The sequence below is a fragment of the Azolla caroliniana genome, unplaced genomic scaffold (assembly GCF_043228905.1).
Source record: "Azolla caroliniana isolate FFs.n. ecotype wild unplaced genomic scaffold, voAzoCaro1.0.p SCAF_11, whole genome shotgun sequence".
In the NCBI taxonomy this organism is placed as follows: Eukaryota; Viridiplantae; Streptophyta; class Polypodiopsida; order Salviniales; family Salviniaceae; genus Azolla; species Azolla caroliniana.
Genome location: NW_028230446.1, coordinates 21,368,182 through 21,395,497, shown reverse-complemented (window position 1 = coordinate 21,395,497; position 27,316 = coordinate 21,368,182). Strand labels below are relative to the sequence as shown.

The 27,316-nt window shown below is 36.2% G+C and overlaps 3 protein-coding genes across 3 annotated transcripts; 2 read left to right on the top strand and 1 right to left on the bottom strand.

The window, feature by feature from the left end:
• Nucleotides 1–536: 536 nt before the first annotated feature.
• On the bottom strand, nucleotides 537–1,336 carry PDF2 (prefoldin 2). The gene has a single exon (XM_087327956.1). The coding sequence runs from the start codon at nucleotides 1,208–1,210 to the stop codon at nucleotides 773–775; it is 438 nt and encodes a 145-aa protein (XP_087184082.1). The 5' UTR covers nucleotides 1,211–1,336; the 3' UTR covers nucleotides 537–772.
• A 2,506-nt stretch (nucleotides 1,337–3,842) lies between these two features.
• On the top strand, nucleotides 3,843–10,156 carry LOC147858503 (uncharacterized). Its single transcript, XM_087327048.1, has 7 exons — nucleotides 3,843–5,112; nucleotides 6,085–6,324; nucleotides 6,973–7,062; nucleotides 7,257–7,406; nucleotides 8,932–9,056; nucleotides 9,161–9,290; nucleotides 9,825–10,156. The coding sequence occupies exons 1-7, from the start codon at nucleotides 3,919–3,921 to the stop codon at nucleotides 9,951–9,953; spliced, it is 2,058 nt and encodes a 685-aa protein (XP_087183174.1). The 5' UTR covers nucleotides 3,843–3,918; the 3' UTR covers nucleotides 9,954–10,156.
• Nucleotides 10,157–17,402: 7,246 nt separating this feature from the next.
• LOC147858502 (ARM repeat superfamily protein) lies at nucleotides 17,403–19,819 on the top strand. Its single transcript, XM_087327088.1, has 2 exons — nucleotides 17,403–18,270; nucleotides 18,648–19,819. Exons 1-2 carry the CDS (start codon nucleotides 17,945–17,947, stop codon nucleotides 19,516–19,518), a joined length of 1,197 nt encoding a protein of 398 aa, XP_087183214.1. The 5' UTR covers nucleotides 17,403–17,944; the 3' UTR covers nucleotides 19,519–19,819.
• The last annotated feature ends 7,497 nt before the right edge of the window (nucleotides 19,820–27,316 follow it).

Genomic DNA, 27,316 nt, shown 5'->3' with positions numbered 1-27,316 from the left:
GTAGGAAATCATTCCTGCAATCCATGTTAAGTTGTTGACGAGGAGAAACCAAAAGTAAACAAGCGAAGAATGGAATATGATTTTATCTAATATGAGACTACAGATGACAAAACCCTGGAGTGGATGAGGGAAATTTTGAATGTGATGTCATCTAATATGAAACTACCAACTTAAAAGACCTAAGTGAATTAAGGAAATTCTAAAAGTAGGTTCATCTCAATTTGAGAAATCTACAAACGAATCATCATAAAAACCAGGAGTGGACGAAAAGACAGGATGAAAAACAAAAGTATGGGAATGAGATTATAGAGATTACAAAACTTACCACATATATGCAGATATTTTGACAAACAATGCACAGTTTCTCAAGTTCTTAAATAATATCGAAGAAGAAGCTTCTCAGTTAACAAGTTTTTGTGCAGCAAACGTTCTCTACTACGAATACAAAGCTGTTGAGACACGAAATGTTGCAGTAATTCAAACTCTGTATGAAACAATGTTACACAGATCAAAATACTTGCCAAATAGATACCGCATAGACAAAGATTCTAAAATTCCTAGATGGTATAAAGGAAGTAGGAAAGAACAGATATGCTCCTTGACATAGATAAGGCAACCGAGACGCAAGTATTTCCATACACAAAAAAAGTGCACAGAAAACCGATGAAATAATCTAATTGGTGTATTGAACAATGTTTCTCAGATATCAGAAGACTTGCTGAAAATATGCATAGAATCGATCCATCAATGAAGCAATCCGTTGAAGAAATATTCATGCATTTGCCACAAGTACTCCTTGAGCGGATCCTTCTCTGTTCCGGTCTTCATCTTTACCAACGATCTCATCCGTCTTCCTGATCTTGATCTTATACTTGGTTTCAAACTCAGAGAGATCCTTCTTCTTCTTCACAAGAGCTTCTGAAAGTCGAGTTATGACTTCTTGGAGAGCTTCCTTGTTACGCTGAACAGCAGGTAAGACTTCCCCGACGGTTCGTTCGACGAGAACTCCACCGATCATTCGGAAGCATTTGCGATCTTTGTCGAGAGGTTGGATTGCAGAGATGACAAGAGAATGCTCGCTTAATTCCATCTCTAGCTCTGTGATCTTGGAGTAGAGTTGGTTGAGCTCTGATCTCATGGCGCTCCATCGACCTGCAACAGCTTGCTCGTTAACAATCTCGGGCCCGCTGTCTGTGCTCGATTCCGCCATAGCCGAGAGCTTCTGCGAGTACTTTTGAAAGGAGAGGGAGAGAGGTTTGAAGCCCGTACCGGAGAGAGGGAGGTGTTTTTTGAAACCCTAACCCTAACCAGAAATAGAGGCTGTGTTTATCAAAACCCTTAACGATCTGGCCAAGAAAAGAGAATATTATTGTTCTACTCTTCTTCCGTTGTTGTTGTGTTCTTGAAAGCCTTAGCTCGCAAAGTGAAGGCTATTATTAATAAGTGACCTACAAAAAGACATCGGTAACATATGATTGCACACACACATAGATAGAGAAGGCATGGCCACAAGGAGCAAGTGATCATGGGCATAGGACATCACCCCCGGACAAAGTTCACACATTATGTGTACTCTGTATGGGGGTAGAAAAGCCCATAGATATCTCCAAGATCAACTATCTGTTGGATAAGCATAGCAAAAATTGTTCAGAGGAGATAAATCTATGACGTAAGACTTCACGTGACATCACATAATTGTGACACTTCTAGAGGTGTTCCTGGAGCAAGTAATGTGCATTGGATACATGTGAGCTTTCTATCTTGAGTTATCGAGTGAACATCACCATGTACATGTGAGACTTCTAGCTAGAGCTATATCGTATGGACAACTATACTTACAATGCCTATTTGAGGGAAGGAAACTTTTGTGTGCGTTTATCTTAGCACAATTGAACATCGAGTGACTACATATAGTCCTAGCCTTTGGAATATTTGCACAGGGTTAAATTTACTTTTGGAATTGTTGAATGACGGCGTACTAAAACTTATGGAGTTTCCGAGTAACTAAGTAAACGGGTGGTGTAATGATAAAACTTATGAAGTTATTGAGTGAGCTTTCAACAATTTGAAGTAATATATATAGTTAGGATTGATCGAGGCCACACCAATAACATACACCATTTTCTACAATTTATTTTGCAAAATCACCTTTGTTTTGAAGTTTTCCAATAACAATTTTAATCATTTTCTAAAAGCAAACAAATATTTTCAAGTACTTCAATTGGACATGCCATTTTTGCAAAGCTAGAGTGAGCAATAGCATGCCGCAAGACTCAACAACAACAAGAGCACGAGCAATTAATTTAGAATATACTCGGATGAAATTGGGCCATAATATGCTATGCATGGGCACCCACTTCGATTCCGAATGAAACAATGAAAAGCATTATTGCTACACAATATTAGTTGTCTCCAAATATGACAACAAAAGCTTAGTTCTTACAAAATTCTTGGGCAAAAAGAATTACATGTGTGAACTTTGCCTTACTACATTGCCTCCACCTTGCCAACCCAAAGCAATGAATTCATCCTCAACACAAATATAAACATATGAATAGATTCCAAGCTCGACATAATATAGAACATTAGCAAAAGTAGAGTTTTGAGATTGGTTACCTTCAAAGGATAGAAAGCAAGTTTTGTTTGGGACATTGTGGCAATGGGCAACAAAAGATTGAGGTGAAGAGTGACAATCCAAGTACAACCTGGGAGAGTTTGTTTGTGGTGGCAAAAGAAGTGATATGTTACTAAATGCCCAAAATCTACTAGCTAATTAATGCACTTAATCAAGATAAAAAGGTGGGAGGGGGCATATATGTATTCTCCACTAAGAACCACAACAAAATTACATGCTACACCACGATGCGAAAGTGTTCCAACATTCTTGTACCTCTTGATGCAATTCTCAACTTTATGAGAACATTGTTTTACACCTTTTTTGGATTCTTAATAGATAGGGCCAAAGTTGAGAACTTTATGACCATCACACATTACAAGATCATTACATTACTTGATGAAAGACGTCTCTCTATCCCACACATCCCACACACTTCATGAAATTTCAATCTTGATGAACAAAGTGGGTTAAATTTATTTAGATACATAGTTATATTTATGTAATGCTATCAAATCCGTGTCCAATATATGGGTTTTTGAATACGGGCATCTTTTCGTGGCAAAGACGGAGAGATATAAAGTTGTGCTTGGGGTTGCATCTTCAAACATCTTTGAGCATTTTCATCCTTTAGAAAGCACCATCCCAGTCATTTCTTTTTGGGTAGGCAACGAGAGGAAGACACATCCATCCTGTTCAATGTTTTCCTCAGAGGGATATAGGTGGGTGGTGGGAGGAAGGGCTATCTTATTACTTTTCGGGGGCGAGCATCACTAGTATGTACAGTGGTGGTGTCTTGGGGAGGGAGCCAATAAGATGGGGAATAGGCTGAATCATGTGTCCGCATGGTTAAGGAGGCATATAAAGGAGGGTAAAACATGTATGTATGTATGTATGTATGTATGTATAACAAAGCAAGTTTAGTTTCCCACAAGGATGGTATTTGTAATTCCCACGAATTCCTGACACATTTCCGATGTCGCTCGCTCGCTCATGACTCATGACTTAGGAAGGAGAAGGGTGGTGATGCTTACTTACAATCGGAAGAAGCAAAGCAAAGGTATATATATGTATGCATAAATATGTGTGTGTATGTATGTATATACATACATGCATATGTATATGTGTATATGTATAACAGTATATGTATGTATGTATGTATGTATAACAGTATAACAGTATATATATATGTATATATATATAGAGAGAGAGATCGATTCGATTGATGAACGAGGCTCCTTCAGAGCTGGACGCATCTCCCACTCTCTCTTCTCTCCGTGCTTCCCTGTCTCTCTGTTCCAGCCATGGAGGGAGGATGGGAAGAAGCTCAAAGACAAGGTCGGGATATAGCGGGACGCTTTCATTCACTCGCGCAGGGTTTCAGAGGCATTCTTCAGAACAATCTCCGACCTTCTCCTTTGTCATCATCGTCATATCCTTCTTCCTCTCGGCAGTCAGGACATCGGTTCGTAACTTTGAGTGATACAGCTTCAAATGGAGAATGTTGTGAAGATATGGCATCTTCTTCTTCGTGGCCATGGCCATGGATCGGTAGGCCTTCTTTAAAATCCAGTTTTCTCTTCTTCAATAAGATTCAAGTAAACAAGGGAAAGCTTCAGACAGCGGATCTTCCTGAAAATGGTTCAGGTAAAGAGGACACAAAATTTATGAACCATGATTATGCCCGTCTTGCTGCTAAAAATGGTTCTAAGAAAGAGAACAATACATCTGCGAAGCAAGATCATGCTCATTTTACAGCTCAAAATGCTTCAAACAAAGAGAACAACATGTCGGTGAACCATGAATATACAAAACCCACTAACGAAAAGCGCACAAAGCAGGAGAAAAAGACTTCTAAGGAGCATGAATCCACTCGTTATACTCCTGAAAATGCTTCAAACGTAGACAGGAAAAAACCTATGAAGCTTATTTCGGCTCATCCCACTGACGAAAATGGCTCCAAAAAAGAGAAAAACACATCTAGGAAGCATGATTCTACTCATTCTACCGTGAAAAATGGCTCAAATGCAGAGAGGAAGACATCTACTAACCACCATGATTCTACTTATGCTATCGCCAAAAGTCTTACAAATGAAGAGGTAAAGTTGTCTATGAACCATGACTTTGATGGTTTACATGAGATAGGAAAAGTATTAGCCCAAGCAAGGGTGGAGCTAGGGGCTCGCATAAATGGCCTTGTTAATGATTTTACAAAGAATCTACCTTTATCTTTTCAAAGTGGATTTTCCTCCTCCTGCTCTGGTTCTCATGTACAAAGTGATTGTGAAGAGGATTGTTTGGATTGGATTGAAAAGGATAATGACACTACATGTTTGCATAAGGGTTCGTGTGGGATCAGAAAAAAACCAGTTAACAATAATAGGCATAGGATTGGAGATGACGTATTTATATCTCAAGAACAAGGTGCCTTTCACGATGGTTCAAATGAAGACCTCTTTGGTCTGTTCATCAACCGCCAAAGCCAACTTTATAGACAGGTAATTCATGTGAGCATTATATGAGTTGAATGGTTTCTTGTAGATGTAGTGAGATGATAATCATGTAAGAAGGGATTAGGGCATTGATATGATATGGATTCATTTTCTTCCTATTGGTGGTTGTGTGTTGATGAGTCAAGATGATATGTCATCTAATAGTGGACAAGGGCATCAATACATTTTATTGGTATTGATTGCAGTATTTTGATGTAATGAGAGGATGTGGGACATGTCATATAAGTGGGGATAATGACGTTGATATGATATGAATAAATTTTCTTGGTATTTGCTTGTAGAATGTTGTAGTGAATTGATATATCATAGAAGATGGCACAAGGGAACTGATACTAGATGGAATGTTTTTCCTGGTTTTGGTTGTCTGATGTTGAAGTAGCGCAGTGATATAAAAAATAAGAGGGAATGAGGACCTTGATATTATGTGAAGACACTTTTTGTGGTATTGATATGGCAAATAAGGGAGGATGAGGGCATTGACATGACATGATTACTCTCTCTTGGTATTGGTTGTGATATGCTGATCTAGTAATATGATATATTATATAACAGGACATGAGGGCATATATCATGTCCCTTTATATGAAATATCCTTACTATATATAGAATAATATCAATGCCTTCATGTCCACTTATACGTTATCATCAAATCACAACCAATACCAAGAGAGTGTATTCATGTCATGTCAATGGTTTCTTAGCAATGGTTTCATGTCAATTATTCTAGGTTTTCTCGTTAAGGGTATGTAGGTATAGATCAGTGGTATGTTAAGTAATTGGGAGATTAGGGCATTCATATGACATGAATACATCATACATTCTCTTGGTGGTGGTTGTGATATGATTTAGTGAAATGCTATACCATATAAGAAGGGTCAAGAATATCAGCACTATATGAATACGTTTCCTTGACATTGATTGTCATATATTATAGTGAAATCATATATCACATAACAGGGAAATGTAAATGTGACCACCACTTATGATAGTCGAACTCGGGAAATTGAGAGTTCAGTCACTGCTCGAGGAGACTTATGGCGGGCAGAGGCAACTCATGGCCGGAGCAACACCACTAATGGTTCGAGTCCACTGTTTCTTCTCCAAATAGGTCCTCTATTGTTTGTGCGTGACAGTACATTACTTTTGCCAATCCACCTTTCAAAGCAACATTTGCTTTGGTATGGGTTTGACAGAAAGGTACGTACTTCTACATTCTTTTTACAAACTTTCTCAATAAATTGTATACCATGTGCAGTTGTAAAGCTCTCCAAAAGCCTCGCAAGCTTTTATTTATTTTCCCAATGCCCCGAAATTTCTGTTATCTCCTAAATGCTCCTGTTCAAGCCCTGAAATAGAGAAGGGGATGATTTGACCTTACGATTGCTCAAATAGAACACATGATAGAAAAAGGGTCTACGTAATTGATCGAATAGCACATACAATTGCTTGAGAGGTATTGTCCTTGGGCAGTTGAGGAAATGATGTTTGAGGTGAGTTTTTCTCAAAACAATAAAAAGGGGTAAGATGTAAAGTTTAGAGGCAAGAAGAAAATTTATAACAACTAACAACAGATTATTTCCATTTAGTGGCTAGTTGAACTAACCTACATAGGATGGATACTGGTAAGGGGCATGGGAAATGTGCCTATTTATCTTGAGATTTGAGAGCAGCATGTGATATATGATCAGCATAGTAACTGGATTTACATCTTCAGCATTCCAATTGATAATGTTATATGTTCTTGGCTTTATTGTCTACATTAACCTCTATATTCACTGATGTTATATAGGAAAAGGTTTATTATGGATTTATTTTTATGCATAATTCGTGGGAAATGTTGACCAGAATGGGTTGCATTCTGTCTGCCCAGCAATGTGGTCAAAACGTCGAAGGTGGTTGGTAATGTCAATGATATGTCTCAATCCTTTCAATTGTGTAAGTTTATTATCCTCCCCAATCCTTTGATTTGGTGAAAATATAGTTGAATGTTTTTCTAATTGTAGCATTCTTTGATCCAATTGTTTGTCTTATTCTTTAATGAATTTGTTCGAAGTTTCTAGTTATTTCCTTGTCTTTATCAGGTTGTGACTATAATTTTCTGATATCAATCATTCTGTGCTGCTTTTCAGTCATTTATGGATATACAGTTTCCAAACGGTCAATTGACATATGTTGCTGGGGAAGGTATTACCAGTAGCGCTTTCTTTCCTGTTCTTGGAGGGCTTCTTCAAGCACAATGTGCCCATCCAGATGTCTTCAAGCTAAGCTTTTCTAAGAAGGTAACAGTGTTATATGGTGATAGTAGTGTATCATAGAAGAAGTGCTATCATCAATAATATGCATATCATTACAGAGGTATTTTTCCAGCGCATACAAAGTTAAAACAATTCCTTGCTGAACAAAATCATTTTTGCTCTCACTGGAGGGCAGCTGGAGTGTTTACAAATCTATTGGGTAATCAATGCAACTAATGCTCTATTGGTTGTTATGAGACTACAAGCAAACTAAATCTATTTAGATTACTTTCATTACTCTTTGACTGAGCATGTCTTTTAACTTCAAATCTGATACATGGCATGTAGAGTCTTGCCTGATTGGCTGGCCTCTAAACAATCCCTTAAACAAAATCAAGCTTGTTTACATCACAAACTGTATACAAAAAAATAGAATATCAACCATTACTCTTTGACTGCGCATGTTCTTTAACTTGAAATCTGATACATGGCACGTAGAGTCTTGCATGATAGGCTGGCCTCCAAAACAATCCCTTAAACAAAAACATAGGATTATGAAAAATCGATGTGTGAGAATCCCCAAGCTATATCACAGCTCAGCGACGAATCTACAAAGTAGTGTTCAGTGAAAAGGATTTTGTAGGCATCTTCAATTGCCCTTGGCATGCAAATCCTAACAGTACATCAACCTATTACTGATTATCAATATGGATCAAATTGGCAATGGCTAGACCATTTCATGACCCATCACATATAGTTGCAATGACAAACTTGAATGTGGCAATCATGTTTCTGGAACATGATGCTGTGAAGAAGTGTAGCCCATCCTCTGTAGTAGGAAGAAACTTTATTTTGTATACCCATCTTGCTCCTATCAGTCTTATGTAGATGTTTATGCAGATTCCAGTAAAACTTAAGTGCCATTACTGTGTATTGCATCTAACTCATGCTTCATGGCGTCCATCATAGTCATGCTGCATACTAGTGCCATTAAATGTAACATAGTCCTCAAAGGTGTCCACATTCAGGAGAGCATATCCTGAACATAATAATTTGTTACATCATCATTTTTGTCGAACTTTGTTTTCTCCTCAATCCCCTTTTGCTCACATTTTGTTTTAACTTGCACTGAATTTTGATTATCCTTATAGCCCTCATGACTAATTTTGGCATAAACTTTCTTTATACATTTGTTTTTTACGAATGTCCATGCATCTTAACTTTGTCTTCCAAGTTTGAACTTAAATTTGATATATCGCAATTTCATCTGAAGGATGAATATACCACGCATAGCCACAGAATCTATGTAATCTAATTCACAAACATTCAAGGAGGACTTTCAAAGTTGCCAACTCCTTAGTATAAAACATCCAGATGTGGTTTCAATCCATATATGAAATGTCCAGTATCTTGACACAGATGGGAGAAAATAGCTTAAATTGACGCATTTGTGACTAAATTCATGTTTTGATCATGTGGAATATAAATTCTAAAGTTTTTGAGAGGATGAAATGCAACGCAGTATGTGCCTACTGATGTTTATACTTTCCTTATATTATTATGTTATTAGATGAGGTGGGGAACAAGAGTTACACCGTCTATACAACTTCCAGAAAGAGCTTTGTCTGTTGATCTGTTACAACCATTGGCTTGGAAAAGGTCAGGGATGATAGTCCGGCCAACTGTGGAACTTCGGTAGGATATTATGATATTGTTATATGTCATATGTATAGAATATAGCTCTATGATAAGTAAGTCTTATATTTGAAATAAGTCTTAAAATAAAATTTGTCTTCCAGGGTTACACCCACCATAGGTGGGAGAAATGCAGGATGGAAAGCTGAATTTATGCATTCACCTAAAGAAAGGGTTAGTTGGGCTTGTGGATGTGCGTTAACAATACAACCAACTGCATATGCTTCAATCTCGGTCAGTAGATATTTACTGCATCCCTTTTTATGCCAGATTGTATTGTATGGATTCACTACTATACAAATTAATGCTATTTTTGGAATTTTATCAATAAAGAAACATATTGCCATGAAGACTCAACCTATCCCATTACCTTACGTAAACTCCGAACTTTCTTGAGAACTATCCATATCCTCATATCTAGCTATGTCTTTTCAAGCAAATATAATATAGGGACAAAAAACCAAAATTCTCATTACAATAAACATGTGCATTCTGATCATTTTTGAAAACATAGGGGTATTCGAGTAAATACCCATCAAATGAGGGGTATTTTTGGGGTACTGCACTGGGTATTGTAATTTTTACAAATTAGGGGTATTTTGGGGGTTTTCACGAAATCTAAGTGGGAAAAAAACATGTGTTTCTTAACTTAAGGGCCTAGGCTTTGTTGTTGGTGCTTGACCGCATGAATAGTTATTTAATCTAACATTAGTGCTGTTCAATGTTTGGTGGCTGAAATTATACTCGGTTTTTTTTGGATCACTACAGCTAAGTAATGCAAAAAGAAATAGTGATGATCTAGGAAGGGCAGGTTTGGTGTTACGGGTAGAAACACCGGTAGAAAATCCGACTCAAGCATCATTTCAAATACAACTAAACAGTGGTGTGGAGTTCTGAGATTTTATTACTACCTCTTTTGGAAGGCGGCTCAAGTATATAAGCTAGGGTCAATATTTTTTGTTTTGGTCTGTAAATTATTGTACACATGAATATGGTCATATACATCTTTCTCAAAAATAGTCTAACATTGATTCGTTACTCTATTCTTGTACATGACAAAGTCTCATTATATAATTTATTGTCATCTAGAATAAGGATTATAGATGTTCTAAGTTATTGATTGGATAAGAGCTCTTTGCATTTCCAGAAAGGATGCTTCTAGCCAGCCACATGTTAAGGACTTATTGCTCCACTGCGTACCCAAAGGGGCATTGTCACATGGTGTAGTCATTCTTTTAGATTTCTATCTGTTATTAATTTCTCTCTTCGGGTCTTACTAGTCTTCGGTTGATTAAATATCTTGATGTGCTCTTGGAAGTTGTTTAGTTGGGTATTTGTGAATGTTTTGATTTAAGCATGAAGGGGAATGCTTTTCAAATTCATTTTTTGTGCACTTCTTTCATGAAAAATTACATTGAGGGTTTATCTCAGCAACAATTTAGGTAAAAGATTTCGGGCATCTTATACACTCCCGCATTCACTGCAAATTGTTTTTACAAAGAGATGAGCGAGTCAATAAGACAGTAGGTTGGCTTCCAATAGTGAGTTGGTGAACACATAGTTCATTTGTTATCCTCGTGGTGTATAAATGAATCCATGTGTTAAGTAGAGGGAGCAAGAGGTGCTTTTGTATTATAGGAATTTGGAGCAAGTCATCATCACACTATAATTGTGCATCAAATTGGTAACCATTGTGTAATAGGTGTTTCTTGGAGCTAAGAATTGGGTGAAGCTAACTATAGGTAGATACAAGGATATATTCTTTGGGGAGCTCAATGTTTTATACATCATGAAGTGTATTTTAACATGGTGCTAACAAGTAGGGTGGATTTTTAACTAATTAAAGGTATTGAGGACCTGAGGTCGTTGTATGAAGAGTTCCACTTGAGGGAACATGGTTTAAATCCCAATATAGTTGTGTCACTGAGTTTGATGGTCGAAAATGGTTAGGACATAACAAGAGATGAAGTTCAACATCTGATAAAGTTCTCCATCAATTAGATAATGGTTACTAAGCTACATAGTAGAGTTTTGTGAAGTACGTATCACAATGATAATCTCCAATGTGTTAAAAAATGGTTAGAAGAGACTCAAGAAGAGATCAAGTTCAACATTCGTGAAAGTCCTCCATCAATTAGATGGTGATAAACTAAGAAGCACAATAGACTTTTTGAAGTATGGTAATGACATTGTTCCATGTGGCAAAGACTTCAGCACCATAGTTATCTAGAACTTAAAAGTTGTGAAACAAGCAAAATTGTTATACTTTGAGGTATTATGATCATGGGGGAGATTGAATGAATACCCTGACTAGCTTGTATACACCACATGTTCTTAATGTTATGCACGCCAACATAGTTGTCTTAAGTTTGTCAATAATGAATGTGCAACCTCAATGCAATATGATAGTACATCATTATCAGTTGCAAGTTGTGGTAATGGTGACCACCTCGAAAAAAGGATGCGTGCAAAATTTTGTCGAAGAATTCTTATTATTTTGTGACTTTGTAATAGTGTTTGTGTGCTCTTGGATAGAACATTAAATGAAAATTAATATGATTTTCATAAAGACGTTTTTGAAAACCAAGTTGTGTTCATGTTTATATGCATTTGTATGGTTTGGTAATAAAGTATAATCTTCTTTGAGAATGTTTTTTTAAATGGAAAATGTTTCTATATTATTGGGGACCAACTATGAATGTGCCTCTAGCATGTGATCCTTTATATTTACAACAAACTTTTTGAACATTTGGCTAAGTCGACTTGTACCTTGTGTATCTATTAATCCAAATTATTATTACGCAAGAGTTTCAATTGTAAATAAGTTTTATTTGTATATATAGTATTTAGAGGGGAGTAGAGAGGTGATATGATATGGTACAATTTTACTATATTTGACAAAAGAGGTCTATCAACCCATGGGCCACAAAAATTTATGGGAATTGATGTGATGCATTAAGTTGCTTGTGATGATTTGTGCACTTGTAGTTCCAAGAGCATAATTGAAAATTCGTCCTCCTTTGTGAGAAGTGAGGGGAACCTATTGTAGTGATATAGCATCTTGGGCACTCTAATGCTACGTGTAATTCATCGTCCACTACTTTTGTGTCACAATGCTAACACACCCTTTTACAGTGTGGTGTGTGAGACCAAGCACCAATTTCATTTCGAAGCTTGTGTAATACAAATTTTAGGAAATGGGGGGAAATTTTTTATTTATGGAATGTCTATGCTTTTTGTTTGGAGAAAACATATGTTTGCCACTTGGAGACATGTGCATATGCCACAAATATTTTGTTAGGAGCATGGCTTAGTAGCATCCCTCACATAACATCAATAATCATATGACCCATTTTTATGTTGGTATTGATGTTCTTATGGCCACCTTTATTTTGTCACGTATATTTCTTGTCCTACATTTGTGTCAATAGGTGAATGACCAAGTAGATGATTTGTACTAGAACCCTATTAACTTTGAATGGTAGTTATAGGTCCAAAATCTTATTAAGCATTTCACCCTCCAAACATTGAGCTCGTGTATATTCTACAATTGCTCTAACTGAAATATAATGTCAACAAATGCTCTAACAACAAGATATGGTCAAATTGCATTAAACTTGTAATATGTTTTGTAGGAGAACCCTATAATGGTTGTTATAGGTCCAAAATATTCTTAAGCATTTCACCCTCCAAACTTTGAACTCATGTATATTCTACAACTACTCTAACTGAAATATAATGTCACCAAATGCTCTAACTACAAGATATGGCCAAATTGCATTAAACTTGTAATATATTTTGAATGTGTAGATGCTACAATACCAATAACATTATTATTTTTGTAAGGACAATAATATTCAATTATTTAAGGAGATCTTAGGATATCTTACACTTTGTGTGTTGTACTTGTCATTGTTGATATATGTGTATATACATTGTTTGTGGATCCCTATGATTTAATGAGAATAAGCCGATTGGTACATACGTAAATCATAGTATCAATTAAAGTCAATAGGTAGAAGAAATTCATACCCAATCATACAAATTATGTCTCTTTGTGAATGCTTGAATGTATGGGTTATAATCATGTTACGAATAATAAAAGGAGCCAATAAGAAAGTAAGTTCTTGAAAAGAAGTAACAAGAGGGTGTGAAAAGATAAGATGTGATAAATCATAACCTTTGTACATGCCATTCTTCTAGGTTATCACTATCACCATACTTTCTTTATGTTACCCTCCATTGAACTCTGGAGTATCTTCAAAATTTCAAGACTTTTTAGGGCAGTTTTGTTTTCTTAAATTGGGACATGATGAAGCAAGAGAGAAAATTGGTGTAGTTGTTTCTAATACATTCACAATGTCTTTTGCAACCTAGCTCCAAATAAAAACTATTGTTCTATTATGTACATAGTTATTTGAGTTTTTATCACAATATTTAGGAAAATAATTTAATTTTTTTCAGCTTATTATGAATGCATATCTATACACTTTCCAACATTTATGAAATCAAGATGTTGTTATGATTTTTTTTTAGAAGACACTTCGTTGGTCAATGGCACCTCAAAGCGAATATAAGTTTATGAAGCCCTTTCGGTTTACAATTGTTTTAGGAATTACCAATCCTTCACAATTGTGGTGTCAATGTCCTTTCTTATCATCATTTCATTATATTAAGGGGAAAGCTAAAAAATCCATATCATTTTGCACATGCTAGGTGCCATGGATATGCACGAAATATTAGTGATGGAAAATATGATTGTAATAATGTTTACATACATTTGACAAAGGGAATGCTCTTGTTATGATCCATTGGGTTGTCGAAAGTGAAATAAAGTGAAGATAGTTTAGGTTGTGAAGTGTCACTGTGCATGATCTCCAACAAAACATACAAACAAACTCTCTATAATTACCAATGTTGAAACAATAGAACTTTAAAATGATATACATACATACATACATACATACACACACACACACACACACACACACACACACACATATATATATCTTTACCATCATGCATTTCTGATTTTTATTTTTTCAATGTGTGGTTGTGAATCTCTAAGCAATATTATGTTAGATTGGTTGAGGCGCAAGTGTCTTTACATGATTGCTTCCAAACTATACATTTGAACACATTATATATAATTTTAGTAGTCACTTAACTTCATCTTGGCATAAACTATATGTTTAAACCTAATGGTTTGACAAATTGATATTCACTTACTGTAATGTTTCTAGTGCAACAATTATTGGAAATGCTCCAACACATTGCTATGCAATAGTATGGTCATTTTCCTCATGAAGTTGGATAGTGACTATAAAAGTATGGCATGTGTAACTCTACTTTTTGCTTTCTCTTTGCAATCATTATTTTTGTTATAGAATTCAAACACATGCTATGAATCAATATTTCTTGAGAGAACGTATTTCGATGTGGAAGTTGTTTCTTATGTGATAGACACAACCACGTTTACCCTTCTATATGAGTTGTGTAGTTAGAAAGTGATGTCTCATACGTTTCTTGTGGAGCAAGTATGTGTGGTGTTGTTGTACTAGACTTTGCGTGTAATATGCAACTATAACAAGATGAAACGAGAGAACAACGAGCTCCAAAGAGGCCTGGGCACATGCCACCACATGTGATTAATGTGAGATGAAAGGTTATTTTGTGGGGCAATAGTGGTAAATTGACCATAATAGGGACAAAAGACATCTTCAAAGACTTATTTTCTAATAGGATCCTGCCAAAATACATGCATCAAAGCAATGGAAATTCGGAAAAAAAGTAACATAGTGCTTCAATGTTTTATTGCTAACTTTTTGTTAAAAGTACCCAACCTCATTTTCGCTATGGTGAAATCCCAATCCCTAAAACAATATAACTAAAGAGAGGCATTCTAGGCCAAATTAAAACATCAAAAGGGAAGGGGGGGAGGGGGTGTCAATCTCGGGTGCGATACTTTTCAAACCATGTCTCGAGAAGTATACAAGTTGTAATATTATTGATTAATAATAGTAAAGCTGCTTTTGTTTTTACTCTCTAGTGGTCCATGGTTCCTCTTCCTAAGATATTTGACATGTGTCATTTATATGCTGGTTTACGAATGGATAAATACTCTATCTTCTCCTATAATATTGTAACATACTTTGGGTCTGAGTTTACATTTTCTTGGATGAGCTGAATAAAACCCGGATTGAATTGCAGCTAATAGTAAGCTCAAATTTGTGACCTCAAGGGCATAAACCTTCTACTTTACATGTTAATATAAGGTCATAATTAAAATTAGAATGGTCTTAAGGTCATGATTAATTTATTGATAATATATGCTATTTGTTTCTATGTATACTTGTGTGCATTTTACACATAATGAATGTATGCACCTACATAGATCAATTGTAAAGAAGGAGGCAATGTCTTGTTAGCCAAAAACCATAGATGGACTCATAGTACATTTCTATGACCACTTTATATTATTGGTTCATTAATTAAATCATAACAATTGATTCATTCCTCTATATGTGTGTGTGTGTGTGTGCCAATGGCTTACTCAACATTAGAGAAGTACATGTACATGTACATGACACGCAACTCTCTAGTTTACCTTGAGTTCTTCCAAAACATATGTAATATTATTAAAGGTTGGTAAGCAATGCGACATCTTGGTAGGCTTGGAGTTTACCATCCCAATGGAAAGAAGGATTAATAAAACTCTTTACAAGGTGAACATTATGTGACATGTACCTACCAAGGTAAACAATACAATTAAAAAGCCTTTACTCATAGTTGGCCATGTAAATTGATTCAAGTTGTTTTCTCGTAGAAAAATTACAGACAATGCCCCAAATGCATGTGTTGGTACATTGATCAAGTTTTTCCACTTCTGTATGTTGACATATAGAAAGACTTTAACATGTCCCAATTGATCGAGACATTCTAATATTGCAATTTGAAAATAAAGGGATTCTGACACATCCCAATGGAACTTTAGTGAGTCAATAATGTTGACGTGCTCAAACATGGAATACGCAATATTAGGATAAGTTGATTGCATGTATTTTTTGAAGCTACCAAACCGAGTCATTGTAGTGAAGAAAACTAACTTGCTAGTGTTGTAACTTGTCCTCTAAGTGCTTGTTATCATTGCGTTTTAAGTGGCAATGTTTATACTAAACAACTCATCCCCCCCAAAATGGAGCATAATACATATTTTGCTTAACTTTTGGAATGCGACAACCAAGAAAATATACTATATCGTAGGTGCAAGGTGTGAATTCAAACACACATAGAGATAATGGGCTCAAAGAAAGGTCTTATAAGCGGATGTGGTCTTGACATAAACATAATTATTTATAATCAAACAACTTTAATAGAAATTGATGGCACAAGTTTGAATCTTGGTATATGCCCTTCGGTACCTAGTGGTGTGCATTGTTTGCATGGCCATGGGAAAGTTGTTTTTATTATTTTCTCAATACGAAGAAGGTAAGTATGTTTGCATATCATAGCCTAAGGGACTCCTAAGGGAAGATGAACTTAGCAAAGTAGGTTGATTGGAGATTGAATGGTTATATCATATGGTATGATCATTGATGACATTCCACATCTCATGAATGTGGAAGAGAATTTGAATTGTTCCATGTTTGAAGGCATGTGAGTTTGGAATCTAACCTAAGTGTTTGCTTGAAGAAGTCATTCATGCATGGTTAACTATACACATGGGTAACCCACCCCAGTTTTTCACGTGGAAGGTCAATTCAAAGCCACTCCATTGCTATGGGTGCATGTGGATGTGAATCCAACAATGTAAAGAACAAAAACTCATCAAGACTAGGATAATCAAAGACTAATAGACATGGTTGGATAGAATTTGTCTTGCATGGAAGGCTCGATACCATGTTGTCAAGGGCAGGTGGAGGAGGGTGGGATAAAAAAATAGAAGTATTTTGGAAACTTGAGAGGGTAATTCTGAGTTTCCTTTTTGTACATTGGCTTGGGGGGGAATTCGTTGGTTACTATTGATTCTCATGTGAACATGGCCTTAATTTATTATTATATACAAGTGGAAGTTACACTTCTTTTCTCTTTTGTTGTACTTATTGTTTTTTTATGCTATTCGGAGGGGAGGGATCACGAGGAACCATGGTTGAGTTAGAAATGAACAATGGTTAAGTTTTAACTTAACCGTGGTTAAGCTTTTGGGAACAAAGAGAAGAAACAGAGAGAAAGAGAGCGAAGAGGGTTATCATTAATAGTAGTGATGGGCTCTTAATAAAAGCTCTGTTTTTCTTGCTCTGCCTCTTTCTTTCTTTTTTGTCTTCGTTTCTTTCTTCTTCCTCGGTCCTCGCTTCCCCTCCCTCGGTGTGTATAGCCTTTCCAAGCCTCTTGAAAAACTCCATAGCTCCTTGGATCTGCCCTGAAGCAAAGCAACTGCAAAACAAAGCATTGGGTCATGGAACCCTAATTTTTCTGTCGTGTCAGGACGCTAAAAGAAGGAAAAGTGCAGCTATTGGATGTGATCAAATGGTTCCCTTCTCCTTTTTCTTAGACAAGGGGAAGATTCTATCCTTCTCCTTACTCTTCTTCCAATAAACCCTAGAACCTTCTTGCAAAAAAAATTAGGGCTAACAGAAGAACGCCACACAGACAATAATACATATTTATGGAACAGGACATATAGAGAAGAATCATTTCCTCGAGGAATGTTCAGGATATCTGGAATCTCCAGGATATTAGACAAGGGGAAGGTTATACCCTGTTCACCTTTGTTCCTCTAACAAACCCTAAATCCTTTATCCTTGTTGCAAAAATTTAGGTTTAACAGAGGAACTACCACACACACACACACACACACACACACACATAAACACACGGTACATATATCTATGGAACAGGGTGATGTAGATAAGAATCTTTTCCTCGACGAATCTTTGGGATCTCTGGAATCCCCGGAATATCCTGTTAGTTCAAAGACACGGCAAGGGCTAGAGAATATTCTGTATGCGCTAGTGTATGGGTCGCAGGATGCAAAAATGAAGGCAGCCAGTGAGATCCAGAAGCTTCCCAACTCGACTTCGAAGAAGAAGAAAGCTTATCTTGTGGCATCAGGCGTGCTCCAGCCCTTAGTCTCAATGCTTGATGGGAAATCGTGCCCAGAATTTCAAGAATCATCCATGCAAGCCCTCCTCAGCCTTGCACTTCGAAATGAAAGGTATGGAGACAAGTTTAATATCATCCTTCTTTAATTTGCTTATCAAATTTGTTCTAAATTTGGTGTAGTTTGCTGTACATTTGATGTACGTGAGAGTGTTTTTTTTTAAAATGTGTTCCATAGAAGTGCTTTTGCAATCTTTTCTTCAATTTGGTTGTATTTTTTGCTCATAACGAAGTGCTAATAACATTGAAAGGCATAGTAAATTTGCCTTCTTTGGTTTGCTACAATTTGAGGTGAGATTTCTATGTAGACATGAAACAGTTCCTTTAGGTAGGCTGGTCCAATTTATTTATTTTATCTAATCTTGATAGCTCTTGACTATTTATCACCTTAGGCTAAATTATTGCATATTTGATGAAAATATCCTGTTTCAGGATCAAGATGGAGATAGTAAAAGCTGGTGCGATTCCACCACTTGTTGAGCTCATGCGATCGGCTGATGCAACCCTTAGAGAATCGGCAACCGTTGTTATTCTTACTCTTTCGGCAACCGATGCAAACAAGCTTGTAATCGGCTGCTCTGGGGTGACTCCGCTCTTGGTAGATATGCTCATATATGGTAGTGTCCAAGGCAAAGTGGATGCTGTGATGGCCCTATACAACCTCTCAACTCATTCCGAGAATCTTGGCTCGATTCTCGCATCTGGAGCCATATCGCCTTTGATTTGGCTCCTGAAAGAATGCAAGAAAGCTTCAAAAGTGGCAGAGAAGACTACGGGGATTTTGCAATCTTTGACTATATTTGAGGACGCAAGGTCGGAGATAGTGGCAGAGGGGGGTGGGGTGTTAGCATTAGTAGAGGTTTTGGAAGAAGGGTCTATCCAAGGGCGGGAGCACGCAGTGAGTGCACTGCTTGCCATGTGTCAGTGCCAGAGTGGCCGGTGTAAGTATCGGGATGCAATTCTACAAGAAGGGGCAATCCCAGGTCTCCTCGAGCTTACAGTGCAGGGTACAGCAGGTGCAAAACAAAAAGCTCAGAAGCTATTAAAGCTTCTGAGGAATCCACCGACGGCATCCACATCAAGATCGGCCTCAGCGTCTGCATCAGCATCTGCTTCAGCCATGCTTAAGAGCATAGTTTATGACATGACTTCTCAGGTGGATGATGGTCAATCAACTGCCAAAAAGATGCTATCTGAGATGGTTCAACTAAGCATGGGGCAAAGCATGAGGCATTTACACCAAACAGCAATGGTCAGTGTCTCATCAAGGTCAAATCGGTTTACTGATGTTCCCACTAAATAGATCAAAACCCTTTGGGTTTTCATAATAATAACAATTATTCTTATATATTTGAGCTCATGGGCGTTTCTTTTATACTCTGCTTTTGGGAAGCTTATCTAACTATAATGGCTATCTTTGGTTCTATGTGACTTTGGAAAGCCATATATATGTACATTAATTACATCATGTCATGCCCCCCCACCTGCTCTGGGGGCCTTCCTTGGCGCCATTTTATTATCTGGGTGTCGACTAAGCCCTTGCACTCCTTAAAGCTTTGTAATATATAAATCGGCCATAAGAACTTTGATAATTTTGTTGTGTATCATGATATAATCTTTTGCTTTTACTTATTTATGTCTAGTGGTTCTTAATACAATGGTGGATCACACTCTGATCCACTCGATAATAACAAACAATTTAGTAGTAGAAATAACTTACTTGTGCTTCAAATTACTGTCAATGTTTCAATAATAGTAGTAAAAAAAAATTGTAGTAGAAAAGATTCAGTGTGTCGGGCTAATATATTTGGCTACTCTTAGGCCAGCCATGACAGTTCCTGCATTTAGAACCTATCATGTTCTCTTGCAACGACGCTATAACTAATATATTTGGCTCCTCTTAGCTCAGCTATGCCAATTCTTGCATTCAGAATTCAGCATGTTCTCTTGCAACACCGTAGGGTGATAGAGTTAGGCCTAGAAGATGGTGTTGCAAATCATGTCTCTGGTTTATGTTCTTGTGTATCACTACTTTTCTATAAACCTTGGATAGGATTCTACTCACACATTCATCTGTTATGTATTGAGTCCCATGGCTTTTGTTAAAAGCATCAATAAACTGAACTAGACCATGATGTTAATGAAGTTGTTGGTCAATGTTAATGAAGTTGTTGGCCATCATTTTCTTTAGTTCTTCAAAAAGCCTTATGGCACTTAGGCACATAATTGAACACACTATCCAAGATAGTGGAATTATTAACATTGGTTGGGGCGTGGGGCTAGCTTTGCCATTTTGGCATTTTCTAGATTAGTAGTTCATAATAAGACATTGGTTGTATTCAAATTTGCAGAATTGAGAAAAAGCACATTTCTGAAGCTTGAGCTTCAACCTTGTATATCGTAACTTTGTAAGGACAGCAAAACTAACAAGTACTACCTCACCTTCGTGAATCGTGATTGCACAGCCTGTTAATGAAGCAATCCACAACTATTTGCTTACATAACCTTTCCTAAGAGTCAACAAGTTTGCAACTGAAATAACCCACAACTATTTGCTCACACAACCTCAGTGTCAACTAGTTCCTAATGAGTTTTGGTAATGTTATCCTTTGTGTAAAGACCTATGACCTATCATCTCACGTCTACATATAGAAAGTGCATGAACAAGAAGGTAACCCTCTTATGGTTGACTTGCCAATGAGGATCAATATTGAGACATGATTATTATTGTGTAGTATAAAAAACAAGTGGAATTTGAATCAATATGACACATTGTTAAGGAATTTGATATATACATATGCTAGCCATCCTGAATGGGGATGTACTCCCATTAGTACCAAATGTTGTGGAGAGGATGGTTTGATTATGAATAGTTTCACAGTTAGTACTCAAGCAATGAAGGAAAGAGAGCATTTGGTTAGAGAACCCACAAAACTACCTGTCATGGTTTTCTTATAGAGCTATTGGTTCAACTACATAAGAGCCGAGTGAAGGGTAGAAAAGACCTTGAACTTGAAAATTTATGAGCTTTACACGATGGCAACATTCACAGATGCCAAACGAACCACCAACTGTAACTTTAAGTGATGAGAGCAGGAATATACTGGGCAGACATATGCTATTGACTTCCTAGACTATTTAAAACTGATGAATCCTTATTATGCTTAGCAAGTCAAGGAGGAGATCGAGAATATGATCTTCGTTGGCATATTGTACCCAATAAAGCATTCAAATTGGGTGTCTCCCCATTGTGGTGGTATACAATTCAAAATTCAAAATTCTATTTTCGTTTTTAGCTTTGAACCTTCATATGATACTTCAATTTCATTATTTATTTATTTAATGGTAATTACTAAGCTTTTCAAAACTACGGAGTATGTCACCATCAAAGCTCTAATTTGTTCTAGGGCATGGGTGGAGAGCACAATTGCTTAACCTGTTTTCTCCTTATGCATTGTCTTCTCTCTACATTCTTTGAGACATGATCACCTCCATTGTGCATTTTCTCTTATTTTCTTACAATAACTTCCTCATGACTTCGTTATGTAGATATTCTCCAGAGCGATGATAATAGAGGATAAAATGAAAGGGCTTCAAGTGCCCACCTTCAATGTTACAAACCCAGGCAAGACAATGTCATCTACACCCCCCCATCTATGATGCCTACTATGGAGGTAGATGGTAATGTTTTCTCAGGATTTTCATCTACTCCCAGTAATCACATGATCTCAATTCATAGCTCAAAACCTAGAGCTAGTACCATCGTTTAAAATGAAAACGAGGACAAAATAAGTGAAGGGTTGCAAAAGATACCTTCAATTAGTGTGGGCATACTTGAAGGCAATGATCAAGAAGCAAGCCCAAGAGATGAGTTACAGAAAATGAAGTTATCACCACAAAGTTGCCAACTTAAACCAACCCAAAGGTTGAAACAAATGAAGTACAAGAATAAGATAACCTGATCCGAGAGAGAACAACCAGTTCCCTTCAAACTTCAAAGAGTAGTGAATCCCCCCCCTTTATAGACAACACTGGTATGGAAAGCCAACCATGTTTTAGAGCATTAGATACCACACTCATACAAACATTGTAAGTGGTTCAAGACAAGATGAACTTGATATTATTGTGTTCCTTGTGCTTTCCTTAAGGAACTCTTACCTATAAGGGTAGTATATAGGATGGTCCAACTGTTGGATTTGGAACATGAATGTGTAGTACATATCTTAGCCTAACACATTGAACTTCTGATTGAAGAGGTTTTAGGTTGAACCCGAAAGCCTTGACGTATGAGATCATTACCATTTGAGGCAAACAAAAGGGTGGGCATAAGGAACCTATATTATCACAATACCCCAAGGAAATGAAGTCTTCAAAGAGACTATTATAGGACAACTATAATGAGCAGACAGCCTTAGGAGGTCAATAATCATGATACTTGCTTCACACTCCTAGCAACAATGTATTGAGAAATCAAGCTATGTACAACACATCCTTGTGTATAAACACACGTTATCTGAACTGAACTGAAGCTAATGACTCAAGCTATATTGTTAGACTTAGTATTGATTGCATATTCTCTACAAAAAGCACATCGGAAGTGTAAGAGTACTATTTAGGAGTTAACTCTAGAAGGCATGTGTACGTTCATACATAACATAAGAATTAGTGTAAAATGTAGAATCTGGATCCAACATTACTTCGAAGAGGCTATATATGAAGAAGCACTCATTTGAAATATGTGGGAAGCACACATGTCGAACTTAGGATGACTAATGGCCCCTGCCAAATACTTGAAGGAGCTGATTATTTGACCACTCATTTGAAACACATGGGGCATTATAATACTCCCTCACCTTTGCGGTCACATCCTCGACCAACTATGTAGTGTGAATTGCTATCTCAAGTGTCATTTGAACTGCAAAATCCAAAACAAAAACGATCCCATGTAAATACATATGGAATAGGCAATAAAACTTACCCCATCCAATGTATGCACACAAAAGATGCAATGAGCAAGAAGGTAACCCACTCATGGACGAAGATTACTGGGGATGATGACTGAATTTGAATTTGAAGCTGATTTGTTGGCTTGCAACCCTTGAGAATGGCATAGAAATTCAACTAGGACAAAATAAAATTTAAACACAAAACAACTTTTCTCGAATCTAAATACACAACTTTCTCCATCAATAAATAGGGAAGGCTCTTATCATGAATTGGCAGTTGGCAATGGATAGACATGATGCACTATATATGTCCTGATTGTTGACTTACTGTATCATGTTCTTCCATTGGCATACAACAATGTATTTTATTTACCCTATCAACAACATGACATGTAGTCAAATAAGAGGATCCCAGTACGTAAAATTCGTGTTCGTCTAGCATAAAATTCGTTTTCCTACGTTGGAAAACGAATGCGAATGTTATTCAAACATTCTTGTGTTTTTTCCCATTTTTTTAATGTTTTCTTTTGTTTTTTTTTCCAGTTTTTAGGCTTATTTACATGATAATAAATAGTTAATCCAAAAGTATGGTATTTATCATTCTTTGAGGGTGTTTTTCTTACGCGAATGTTTCAATCACTCTTAATATGGATCCCACACTCACTCTTATACTTGGACTCCTTGATGGGGCCCTTTTCCCACACCATTGCTTCCATAAGAACAACTATCTTCCTAGAATCCAATGAAAACCGCTGGGGTCTCCAAAAATGAGCTAATCATCCAATCGAACATGACTCTCATGTGACGGTTCAGTTCCCCGACTCCACCACACCTAATGGTGTCGAAGAATGAGCACTCATTGGCTAGGGGTAGATGTTAAGCACATGAATTATGCTTCAACACTTCGGTTTTGCTTGTCATAGACATTGGACATTAACATGAGGAAGCAATGTAATGGGAGGATTGGTGAGAATTTGTGTAGCTAGAACCTACGAAAGGTTCTTGAGTCCAGATAGCGTGAAAGTGGACAAAGACAAAAGCACTCAAATGTAAGGCATATGTAACCATTAGATTGGATATTGAATTAAGAAACAAGGTGTGTCATTTGTCTTCATGTAGAATTCTTTGACCAAACACTTTTGATAATATCTACCATGTTTTAACAACACTTGCAATCAATATTTACGCTCCATTAACTATAAGTTGTATTTTAGTACGTATTTGCAATGCTAGAATTTAACATTGAATTTAATCATGTCAAATAATAAATTTTCTTCACCATGGTTACTTTAATTTTGCTCTTTATGGTTGCATACCTCTCTTTTGATGTCAAACATCATGGTACTTTGAATGAGTCTATAAATCTTGTGAAGTCAAGTTCTTGTTCATTGGAAGTGTACTTTCAATGTTTTGCCACCTCATAGAGTAGTCATATTTAATGTGTAATTCTGTTTAGGACCATATATAAACAAAACAAAGCATTTTTATTCATTTGTTAATTAAAGCTCGTTATAAAGGTGAAAACCAATGGGAAATTATTTCCTTGTTAGATATGGAAAAGAGGTTTAAACATCTTCCTTACGATTGAGGATGCACCATTTCTTAAGAATATTTAGCTAAAGCCTTTATTGATTGTGGTAATATTAATCTTAATGAGTATGTTTTATGTCCTATGGAGGTGACCCTCATGTTTTATACTTTATGGAGATTTTTGGTTCACTAACCATGAATGTGGGTGGAATTGGGAAACCTAACAAGCAAATATATGTAAACACTAATGAAAAAATGAAGTTTAAATGTGTATTGTATATAGATACACATGATGTAGCCATGCCCATTCCATACATGAATAAGGAGTCATTTTTAACACTCAAGTTTGAATATTGGTCATGTACTTTTGAAACACTAACAAAACAGTGAGGTTTAAATGTGTATTGTAGATAATAGACACCCATGATGTAGCCATGCCCATTCTATACATGAATAAGGAGTTATTTTTAACACTCAAGTTTGAATATTGGTCATGTACTTTTGAAACACTAACAAAACAGTGAGGTTTAAATGTGTATTGTAGATAGACACACATGATGTAGCCATGCTCATTGTGTATACAAAGGAGTCATTTTAACACTCAGTTTTGAACATTGGTCATGTACATTTGAATGTTTGAGATTGATGGTCATGTACCCATATTACAGATGTTTAATGTTGGTGCACATAAAATGTCAATGATAATCATGTGATCTACAACAACCTAATCTCTAAGCATTAGGAAATAAAGATGGATGTAAAGGAAGGGAACTTTATGAAACAATTGTGAGCTTGTCATGATGAAATGAATTCATTTCTATAGTCTACAAACATTGGTCTCAAACAAAGCATCGTTTTTTAGTGGCTTGGTTAATAATTTAAAATTAGGGATAAAAAAGGCTATCACACAATTGTCTCGTATAACCTAGATCTTTCATGAGACTAAATGACTTGTCTTTATTTCAACTTATCAAGTTGAGACAATGACGTAGTATGCTCACATGGCTCTTATTTATAACATGGTTGTATATTCTTTTTGTCATTCTTTCAAAGCTAGAGCTGTCACATTAGTCTATGATAGATTATTTATCATTGAACCAATGCAAGAGCCAATGAAATAAATAGAAACAGTAAAGGTGACAATGTATACTCTCTATGTTAAAGAGGAAACAATAATAAGAATGCCTTGTAGAGATTAACGCATAACATGCGTCATCTATACTTAGAGAAGATGGTGACCGACCTTATTTAGTTATTGTTGGTGTTGTAAATAATACATATAAGGTAACCACTCCACACAATTTTGTATAATTATGCACATGGTGTGAGTGAAGTTGTTGACACTTGCCCCACCTACTATATGTACTATTTTGATAACATGTACCCATTTTGTACTAAGAGGTAAAGATCGAACATACTCAATGTAAAAATACATGTGAATTGGAGACTTTGTTAGAAGATTCTTTATTGTTTTTTAATGTGCATGCGTTCATTTGTTTCGTATGGCCTCACCTATTTCATCACAATTACACTATTTGGAGCTACATTTAAGGTACAAGAAGCATAAAAAATTGTAACACCAAGAGAATGTGTTTGACGAAGGTAAGAAAAGAGGCACTGGAAGATATTGAAATTTTTATATGCTTTTTTAAAAATTATGTTCTGAGCTCAATTAAAAACAATGAGTGGCGAATTCTTAGAAACGATACAATATATTATGTTAGGAACAATTTATAAGTATAACAACATTTATGTTGTTTCATTATGTCAATAGGTACATTATTTCGCCTCATGAAAAGTTTCTATTATTAGAATATTCAGATTTGCAATGGGTGTTTGAAAAGGTTTTATTATTGTTGATGTCGTTTTTAAAGCCATGAGTTGGTGGGAATTGATCTAAGTGAAGAGTTTGTGGTTGAAGAATACGCCCATATAGAGATGTTTTGGTGCATTTAGCTTCTTTTTAGGAATATAAGAATGGCCCTCAAATTAAGGTTAAGACCATGACAACCTTGTATCAATTCCAACATTGGTAATAAAAAAACGACATGGTTTAATGATAATCTCATTCATAGCATGTCACATGCTTTACTCCAATATCTCTCTACTAAAAAAAACTAGAGTTCTAATTATCCTCAAGCTACAATAGCTTTTTCACTAGGATTAGAACTTATGTTGGGCGATTTTAATAGTAATAATTTAGAAATCACAATTAACATGAGAGGCATTTGTTATATTTTCTCTAATGTGCAACTTTCAACATCCACTGCTTCCATTTTTTATTGTTCTGAACATCAACCAAAAAAATATTAGGCGAGGCACAGTAAGTACACATGTCCTAAATTATAGTTTACTAGGGTCAAGCTTTAGCTTTATTGAAATTCCAACACATGATGGTGGAATCCTTTGTGCACTTATTCCGATACAAAATTTCCTATTTTAAAACAATTTTCATCGTTGTCTTGAAAGTTAAGAGCATAGACAATAATTTGAGTGATGCATTGTCCTCTAAGTTGGTTGGGATAAAAATCATGATTCTTCATAATCTCAATTGTTTTATTGAGATATCGAGTTTCCTTGTTGTGAGGCTATTGTTGTTGTAAAATCCCCAATACTAATCTTGAT

Bases quoted from the DNA above. Each gene is read 5' to 3' on its own strand.
- PDF2 (XM_087327956.1), bottom strand. From the start codon at position 1,210: ATGGCGGAATCGAGCACAGACAGCGGGCCCGAGATTGTTAACGAGCAA.
- LOC147858503 (XM_087327048.1), top strand. From the start codon at position 3,919: ATGGAGGGAGGATGGGAAGAAGCTCAAAGACAAGGTCGGGATATAGCG. The intron at 7,063-7,256 runs GTAAGTTTATTA...GCTGCTTTTCAG, and splicing joins GTCTCAATCCTTTCAATTGT to TCATTTATGGATATACAGTT. The intron at 9,291-9,824 runs GTCAGTAGATAT...GGATCACTACAG, and splicing joins CTGCATATGCTTCAATCTCG to CTAAGTAATGCAAAAAGAAA.
- LOC147858502 (XM_087327088.1), top strand. From the start codon at position 17,945: ATGGAACAGGGTGATGTAGATAAGAATCTTTTCCTCGACGAATCTTTG. The intron at 18,271-18,647 runs GTATGGAGACAA...ATCCTGTTTCAG, and splicing joins CTTGCACTTCGAAATGAAAG to GATCAAGATGGAGATAGTAA.